Genomic DNA, 9,832 nt, shown 5'->3' with positions numbered 1-9,832 from the left:
TTGGCATAAGTCAAATCTCAGAGTAATATGACTTTTGTGTCTTTAAATGCTTGTTTTTTGGGTCGACAGCTTATAAAAACGTGTTTTTTAGCTTGTTTGCTGTACATCTTGTCACAAAGCAGCTTTTAGACATTGTTTTGTTTTTTGTTATAAGTCCTAAAGGACGAGGAGGCGATTCACACACTGCAAACTCAATGGAGACGGTTGGATTGTTTCCCCCATTGTGTACGTACGTGTGTTGTTAGATTGTGACGCGTGTCGCTCTGTCTCTATCAGATCTGGTTTCCCTGTGGAAGGAGAGCATGATGGGATGTCGTGTCTCACTGGCGTTTGCTGGCCAGAACGGCTCTCCAGTCGTCGGCCCAGGACAGAAGCCGGCGCTGCGGAGGGTTCTCCAGGTGTTTGTTGTGGCAGGCGGTGAAGAGAACGTGTTCCCACGACGGATTCGGCTCCACACCTTCAACACAAAACCACAGACTGTAAAAAAGCATGGGATTACGGAGACCATGACATGCGGAAAATACTGCCTATCAGCCTATTGAAAATCTCTCAGCTTTGCAAACTGCAAAGGAAAAATGGAAAAACCATAGACTGTAAACAAATATGGACGTAGTGTGCGTGACGTCACCAGTAGTGTTTCCGAAGAGCGTTTTTGAAGCCCAAAGTGGGCGGAGCCGGCCGTCGCCATCTTGGCAGCATTACCGTGCGTTCACACCGCCGCCGGCGAGAGCGTCAAAGTCATAGATATCCATAATAAAGGCACGGCGGAGTCTCTATCGTCATCACCGGCGGCCATCTTGTCACAGGCAAGCTTTCTGGCGGGCTCTGTGGTGCCTGATGTAAGATGAGTGATCAGCACGAACACAAATACTCGTCGAAATCTTGACGGATTTACAAACGGTTTGGTTTCTTACAAAAGTTATTAACGTGGCTATAATTCTGGATGATTATTTATTTATACACTTATTATTCATAAGTATGCAGTGTCATAACTACATCTCTGACGTTTATAACAAACCAAACTGTTTGAGAATCGGTAGAAAATTGAGCAAGTTGTGGTTATTTAAAAAGTACATGCACCGTTAAAACACAATGTTACGAGTGAGCGAGCTGCCTGTGGCAAGATGGCCGCCAGTGCGGACGTCGACCTCCATTGGCCAGCAGCGCGGACGAGACATTTAGCCTTTATTATGGATATCTATGGTCAAAGTGGCTGGAAGTCATTCATTTTCAATGCGCGTCTCTTGGACGGCGAGAGCAGCGAGAAGTTGAAGTCAGGTCAACTTTATGGTAATGATCAGAATTTAGAAGTGCTCGGTTCGAGAGGATTCCAGGGAACGTAGTCCTGTAAACTTTAGTTCCGACCTCATTAGTTCCCAAGCAAAATAGAGGAGAGGATGATCATTTGAATTTGATAAGAAGGCGTGCAACACTATTTATAGGCAAGATTTTCACGCTAGAACGCTTACATTATTAAGGCAAACAACAAATTATATTAGTTTTAGCAGTCAAAAATAAAATATAAACAAAAATATCTTCTTTATCTTCCTTCACTCCCGGTGTGGTGAAGTGATGAGTCCCAGCTGAGGACCCAAGCAATCCGATTGGTTCAAAGCACGTTTTTTAGGTAATCGCTTTAGTGCCTGGTTACAAATAAGATATCACTTTATTAAACGAGTCGTTTGAACTACGTTATAACCACCATTAATGTCTTTTAACGTATACGTTTCATATGCTAGTATATAACCGAAGCTATAGATTGCGAAATTACACATTTCTCGTTATTCGTGTTTTTTTTAGTTAGCTTGGATAGTAGCTTAGCATACAGCTATCCGAAATGATTAGAGATGACGTTTTTTCTAACCATCTATGATATTTCTTTTATAAGAAACTTTGATAACAAATATGATAAAAGCATAACTCTGTTTAAGAATTAATTATGACATGCTTGTAATTTAAAATATATATATATTATGGCTTATTGCTTAATTAACAATGTCGCAAAAATACCAACATTTTTTATTTCTTTCACTTTAACTATATAAATAATCAGGATAAAAATAAAGATTATTACATGAATTACAGTTTGATTGATTACATTATTTCAGGATCATATCATCCCCAGCTTTCAACTGTGCTTTAAAAATATGTTATTTGTTTTTTTCTCTTATGACAAATCTTATCATAAGGAATGTAACTTAATGAATGTGCTTCCTCTGTTAGCTAAATTCATAGTATTCATAAATGTAAATTTGGAGGAAACAAGTCTTTGTTTTTAATTTTAAGATCAGAAATTCAACAATACCTAAACATTATTGGGTTTGAAAAATAAGAAAGCTGCAAAGTGTGTTTCAATCTGTAAACATTTGCACATTTTTGTTTAACTGATAAGTCACCGTTTCTTTATATATGTCTTTTTTTGTTTGTTTGTTTGTTTGTTTGTTTACTCATTGTACCCCCCTGACTGTAGTTGTAATAAAAAAAAAGGCTAGCAGTGACATCAGCGGCAACCCACCTGTCACTCAAGTGGCCACGCCCTTAATTATGCAGAACTTTAAGGCTTAATATAATTTAAACGGATGAGTTATAAAAAAATTCACTCCTCTCACAGTCGTCATGAAGGGCAAAATTAGTGATATAGGCCAAAACCACTTTTTGCACCAGACTGTAAACATGTTTTATTCTGCTGTAAAGTTGGGCATTTTAACATGGAGGTCTATGGGATTGACTCTCTTCTGCAGCCGGCCTCTAGTGGCCAGTGGAGGAACTGCAGTTTAACTCACTTCAGAGATGTTTTCAAGAGAGAGACTGGAAGGTTTCCGCTTGGGAAAAACACACATGTGTTTCTCAGATATACACAGACACCTGATATACGGCGCTCTTACTCACCGAGGATATCAGGCTTGTCGTCTATGAGGACGTCTCCGGTCACGATGGTCTTGTCTCGGGTCAGGACGATCTGCTCCAGGAACTCGGGGCCCAGATGTTTCTCTATCCAAGCGTACTGTGGACAAACACACGTGATGAGGGGAAACCGTGGAGATGGGAAGAAAATGCACTGAAATACTGACTCTAGTTGCATTACTGTTGAAAACAGGATATTATATAAATTATATCTTATAATATATCATCTCTATCATATTTTTTAAATCCTTAATGTATTGATTATTTAACAATAACTATATATATATATATACACACACATACACTGTACATACATACATACATACATACATACAAACATATACAGTACACACACACACATACATACATATATATATATAATTGATTGATTATTTGTTTAACAATAATTACAATTATTCTTATAGTGATGATGAAAAATCTAAACACCACACACACATATATATACACACACACACATACATACATGAATATACACATATATATATATAAAGTACATACACACCCATACATATTTATGTATGTATATTATTCATGTACACACTGTACATACATACAAACACATACAGTGCATATATATGTGTGTGTGTGTGTGTACTGTTTATTTACAGGTTTTACACACATATATATATATATATATATATACCTGTAAATAAACAGTTATAGGATTTCTAGAAAAGTTATTATGCAAAAATTGATCAAGTGAACTTTAGCAGCAGTTTTGTTAAAGTATTTTTTTCCAAAATTCTAAGAAATAATAGAAGAATAACTACCTAAGACATTTGATGTTATTTTCTTTGTTATAAAATATCAAGATACGTTGTATCACAGTAACATTTTTGACTTCATACTGTGCAAAAATATGAAAATAATTTTAATTCTGTTCATCAAGAGGCCTCATTTATAAACGTTGCGTACGCACAAAAGAAGGCGTACGCCGCTCTCTACGCAATAATTGGTATTTATAAAAAGCAAACTTGACGGTAAAATGTGCGGTCCTTCACGCAAGCTCTGACCCCGGCGTACGCACACAAACGGGTGAAATGAGAAATGGCGACACCGTCGGCAGAGGGAAGAAACACGTGAAAGTGTGTGAAACTGTAGACCGTTGTGTAATGGCAATACTGCCTCTCATAAATAACACGAAGACGTCACAAAGCAAGTCTTACAATTAACAGCCTACACAAACACCCGTTTGATCGATCTGCAACAGAATTGCAAATTAACACATATTTGCAAAAAGAAAAGTGAAATATGTTCTGCAATAATATTGGCATGTTGTACAATTCATCCTCATAAATAAGATGGTAAACAGAACGAAATAATGTACAAAACTGATATTCTCGCCATGTGTCCGTCAGGCGGAGCAGATATAGCTAGATAGTCAGTCAGATAGATAGATAATTAGGGAGAGATAGATAGATAAATAGATAGATGTATTATTTGTCCACTGGGGAAAGTTGTTTTCATAGTAAAAATGTCTTTATCAGCTACGGAAACATGGTATTCATGCAGGTAATTCATGCATATGCCTTTAGTTTGTTTTATTTTTGATACAATAACGTATGACGTATGTCTCAACCATTCAGAAAGCTGCAAGAAATTACATTTGTGCTGAACTATAAGTAGATTATAACCGACATCTGTAGCTTGTCATTTCTTTTTTATTTCGGCCACAGTCCGAGGGTGTGAGGCTACAGCATTTACGGCGTCTGCAACCTTTTGCCACTCATTAGTAATGGCCACACTGTGCCCTCCAAACAACATTTTTCTCCTCTTTTCCACCTCGCCAACGATAACTTCTACTTCACATTGAGTGAAGTTACGTTTTTTTAATTTCCTCTATGTTTGCCATGATTTCGCAATCGATGAATATTAACTTATGGGCGTTTCACGGACTATTTATGGGCAACTATGAGCGTGACATGAAGCCGCAAAAGCTGCGCTACATTTAGAATTGATTGTGATTTATTAAGGGAAAAATGCGTAGGATGTGCGTGCGCACGGTTTTATAAATCCGAATATTTCTGTGCGTACGCACGTCCTATGTTTCATCCCTACGCCACTTCTGACGCAAATCCTACGCAAAGTTTTATAAATGAGGCCGCAAGCCACTGTATTAAATGCATTTTGAGAACATTAATAGATATAACAAAAATAATGGGTCACACTTTGTTTTAATGCGTCCTTGTTACAGTGCAAATACACAAATACGTCCCGTGTTATGTTAATCTGGGTTTGCTCGTAAATATGCATAATTTACTGATATTACGAGACAAAAAAAAAAACGATTGTGACGTCACTGACCCTGAAAATCAGACCAACATCTACAATCAAACCAAAAATTATTCAGACACCAGATATAATTTTTTATATTTTTTTACTAGTGTGTGCAGGACACTATAGTTCATTTATGTAAGGAGGAGAGCAAAATAAAGCAAACTATGACATATTATACCCAAAAATTTCTTTATACAGTGTCAAATTTATACAAATTTGGGAGCAAAAATGATTCGGACACTTTGAGCTGATCAAAGTGTGTTTTCTGTAATTGCTAATGCTCTTTTTACACACACACTGAACAACATGAAGCATTGCTTGGTCACTGGTTGAGCTAAACTGGTATAATCTAATTGTGGAGTTAAATTTAACAGCTGACAGATATTCAACATAATTCATGTGTGAGAGTCTAACAGAAGGACGGACAAAACCAGTCAAATATCCACTGAGTTCTGCTCATATTTCATTACCATTTTTCTATAGTGAATAAAAGCTGATAATGTGAGAAATGTTGAAGGTGTCTGAATACATTTTGGTTTGACTGTATAAATGAAGCTCAGTTTAAGAGAATCTCACCTTTTCATACGGGCAGAAGCTGTAATGCTTTATTGGACTGGTGCAAATGAAGACATCTGTACTGGAGGAAGAAAAGACAAAGTAAGTCAGATGGTAATATCCAGACAAACATTTACTCAAGGGAGATTGTTTAGCTATTACTAGCTTCGTTTATCTGACTATTATGCAATCCTTGATACTATTGAGATGTAATGAATGAGAACTAGTCATAGATACTAATTTGGAATACAGGTGAAACTCGAAAAATTAGAATATCGTGCAAAAGTTAATTTATTTCAGTAATTCAACTTAAAAGGTGAAACTAATATATTATATAGACTCATTACATGCAAAGTGAGATATTTCAAGCCTTTATTTGTTATAATTGTGATGATTATGGATTACAGCTTATGAAAACCTTTTCACAATATTCTAATTTTGAATTTGGGGTTTTCATAATCTATATGACTATTATGCAAGATCTTCTGGAGGGTGGCTGGTTTATAGGTATTTGATTTAGGTATAGGTATTTGATTTTCCATGATTGCAACAAATAAAATTAATGATATAACTAGTTGAAGTCTTACTTCTCCATCTTGGACATCTCCTTCAGCGCCTCGACTCCTCCGGGAAGAGGCTCCAGTTCCATGAAGAAGTTTTTTGACTCCCAAATGCTGATGGCCTTGTCCTGCAATCAGAGCAAACTTAGATTAGAAGTTATAGAAAATGTTGTTTTAACAACATCAATAATAGTCGCTAGACAATTTTATCACGTAAAACTCATCTTTGATCGCCAAAATGACATATTTTTTTTAAAAAAATTCTTCATGCCTTAAAATATCTGGAATGTAACTCGACACCCTTGCCTCATTTAGTATACGCGGTTCTATGAATATTCAAATGAGCCCCGCCTCCACTCACTCCCTCAGCTCAGAGATCCACTGGTTGACGATCACACGTTGATCTGATTGGTTACAAGGTCGTTTGTGACGTCAGAAACAAGTACACAAGTAAAAGCCTGTTAGTGTAACTGAACAAACCTTCAGTGTCTTTCTGCTGTAATCTGCACTGATTTTATCAAATTTAATATTGTTAGTAGGCTAATATTTCAACTGGACTGAAGCAGGTTTACTTGATTATCCATACATTTTTTGTGTGTGTGAAAAATTATGAGTAACAAATATGATGATTGGCTTTTGATCAGGTTTATTTGTTCATCTCTCAGTCATCATTGTGTTGCACTGCATTATAGGCCTATCTTTTAAAACTACAGAGCTTTGATAATTAAACTAAGCCTTTAAATATAATCTTACTAAGATATATTATTGGCAGATATTGATATTTATATGCATTTTATGTCAGTATCTGCTGTACTGTTTGATTTACATTTGACAGATATTGATATTTATATGCATAAACATCTGTTATAAATAAATATCTCAATGATTTGCATTACAAGCATTAGAATTCCATCACGTTTTGTCCATATAAATATCAGCATCTGCAGCAAATTACATATTTTTGTAATATGTTTTTTCCTCCATATTCTCACTATATCATACTATATGAGCCATGAATATGAAACATAAAACACATACAAACCTTTTTAGGTTTAAAAAAAAAAAAAATAGTCGTAAGGTTAAATTTTCACCGAACAGACTATTTCATACGTCACACACACACTTACACACAGGTCACTCCTCATGTCTCCATACTGTGAGGACACCCAGAATCCTCTTCTGTCCTCTAATGATATAAAAGGCTCATTGGGAAACCTCGCCTTGAACTTCTTCAGAAATCCTCCCTCGAAGTCGGCGATGACCCCGTCCATGTCCACCAGAACTCGCAGTCTTCTGTTGTTCGTACACATGTTTACTCTGCTTTGATAGTGAAAGTGCAACGAGGAAGAGCTCCTCTCGAGCCACCGTACGATCCTCGGCAATAAACTCATCATAAACCTCTTAATAACCGTCCAAATCCAACGTCAGTCACTTGACAGTGTGCATTAACCCTTATGCTAGTGATGCTGATTGCTAGCACATCTCATTCTGTTGGCTCTCTTTTGTTTTGCACATTGTAAACGCGTTTGTGCGACTCTTTTGTTAGTTTCTGTGGGGTCAGAGGGTCTCATGTTTTTCCAGCGGTCGCTGGTGTTGAATTGCAGCGTTGACCTCCCGAATCTGCATTTGTTTACATTACAGCAGAGCAAAGGCCAGCTAAAGTCAAACGTGGAGTGTTTGCGAAATTAAGCACGTTATTGATACAGTAACGTTAGTGTGTGTGGTTTTTAATCTGACCACTTTGTTTACATACTCAAAATCATGCTGAAAAATAGTGGCTATTTTTGCTCTACACTGTCAATGAACAACAAACCGAGGCTATTTGCGAAAAGAGAGATCGCGCACTCGTTTGGGATTCTCAAGTATCGTAGAATACAAGACCGTAGAATACAAACATAGATGCCTCACTGGCGGATGCCGTCCGCCATATTGGAACGGTCCGTGAACACTCGAGAGCAAGTTGACCGAGCATCTGCGACCGTAGTTAGACGCATGTATGAATGTCTCTACCTGCAATAGACTTCAGCAGATTATTTTGCTAAACTAACACAAAACAACTAGACGGAGGTATCGGCTGCTAACACGTGTTACCACAGAATAAACACATGTAATGTTGAATTAATACATATCTAACACATTCCCACCCTTGAAAGGTTATCAGAGGTGGAAAGAGTAATAAAATATTCTACTCAAGTAAAAGTACTACTACTTCAATTAAATTTTACTTAAGTAAAAGTAAAAGTACTGGTCTAAAAATCTACTCAAGTAAAAGTAAAAAGTAGCTCATTTAAAATTTACTCAGAGTAAAAGTTACTGAGTAACTTTTTTAACAGCGGGGGTGGTGTGGGGGAATCCCCCGTGTAGGGTTGTAATGGTATGAGATTTTCACAGTATGATAAGTCTCAGAAAATATCACGGTTTACAGTATTAATCAATTAATAAATAAATAAACTGTATTATTAAATTATGGGTATTATTATTATTATTATTCTTTCAGTTAAAATGACAGTTAAATTAAAGGGTCACTTCAGGATTTAGCATTAAGCTTTGTATCAGTAGAAAACCTGTAGTATTTTCGAATTACCGTGCTCATTTCTTCTACATAAATGACCCAGACCCATTTTAAATACACATTCATCTTTCCAGAGGTGAAGTGCCCCTTTAATGAAAACAGGATTTTTTTTTGGTTGAACAAATGCTTTTATTATAACAAACTTGAAACCATTTGTTTGTTTTGTTTATTAAAATTTCAATAAAACATGTCTAATCAATTAAATTTGATAATGAATTAGATTAACAACTTATTTTTAACATTAATAATTTAATAAAATGTTTAAGAAAAATATTGTCCTATGAAATGTATTTTATTCAGAAAATTAATGTTTCCTTTAATGATTTAATCCAAATATATGATCAAAAACAGTTGTAATCAAATGTAAATTTAAAATTGTGTCCTTTTATTTTTTGGGGAAGCGCTGCAAAAACAGATTTACAAAATTAAACCATGGACAAAAAATATATTCCTTTAAATAATGTTTAAATAAAATGTATTATTATTGTTGTTATTATTATTATTTAGAGAAGTAGGCTACGTTCTATTGTATGCTTAATAGTAATATATTTCTGTCCTAATTTCTCCTAGTAAAACCAAACTTTTATTTTGACGGGTTGTAGTGAAGACCAAAAGTGTAAAAAAGTGTTTCAAAGTGTATTTGACAATGGTTTATCTCAAATAAAATTATGAAAATGCTCATTAGGCGTTCTCTCAGAGCAGCTCTGGAAATGTTCATGTATTCATATCCTCAAATTGTTTGTGAGACTCTGAATGTCACGCGTACTTGAGTATGTAGTAGACAAAGCGGCGCAGCTCAGCAGAACAAATAGGGTTATATTTACATGCAGTATTTTTGTGCTAAGCTTAAATATTCACAGACCATGTCGCGATTGGATTTATTGCACAGTTCTACTTTCCATGTATTCATCCATCCATTATTTTGCGTGTTTTACGTGACATC

The 9,832-nt window shown here is 35.8% G+C and overlaps 1 protein-coding gene across 1 annotated transcript; it reads right to left on the bottom strand.

Moving 5' to 3' along the window:
- Positions 1-243: 243 nt before the first annotated feature.
- On the bottom strand, positions 244-8,108 carry LOC130071364 (5'(3')-deoxyribonucleotidase, mitochondrial-like). Its single transcript, XM_056236110.1, has 5 exons — positions 7,445-8,108; positions 6,345-6,445; positions 5,779-5,839; positions 2,890-3,004; positions 244-457 (listed from the first exon to the last, which is right to left on the bottom strand). The coding sequence occupies exons 1-5, from the start codon at positions 7,709-7,711 to the stop codon at positions 321-323; spliced, it is 681 nt and encodes a 226-aa protein (XP_056092085.1). The 5' UTR covers positions 7,712-8,108; the 3' UTR covers positions 244-320.
- Between the last annotated feature and the right edge of the window lie 1,724 nt (positions 8,109-9,832).

Source organism: Rhinichthys klamathensis, unplaced genomic scaffold (genome assembly GCF_029890125.1).
Source record: "Rhinichthys klamathensis goyatoka isolate OS25496 unplaced genomic scaffold, OSU_Roscu_1.1 h1tg000438l_1, whole genome shotgun sequence".
Taxonomy (NCBI): Eukaryota; Metazoa; Chordata; class Actinopteri; order Cypriniformes; family Leuciscidae; genus Rhinichthys; species Rhinichthys klamathensis.
Note: the sequence above shows the minus strand (reverse complement) of the source record. Positions and strands in the feature narration are given on the sequence as shown.

Coding starts and splice junctions, on each gene's coding strand:
- LOC130071364 (XM_056236110.1), bottom strand. CDS start 7,711: ATGATGAGTTTATTGCCGAGGATCGTACGGTGGCTCGAGAGGAGCTCT. Junction 5,840..6,344: donor GAGATGTCCAAGATGGAGAA/GTAAGACTTCAA, acceptor TTCTTCCTCCAG/TACAGATGTCTTCATTTGCA. Junction 458..2,889: donor CGACAAGCCTGATATCCTCG/GTGAGTAAGAGC, acceptor TTTGTGTTGAAG/GTGTGGAGCCGAATCCGTCG.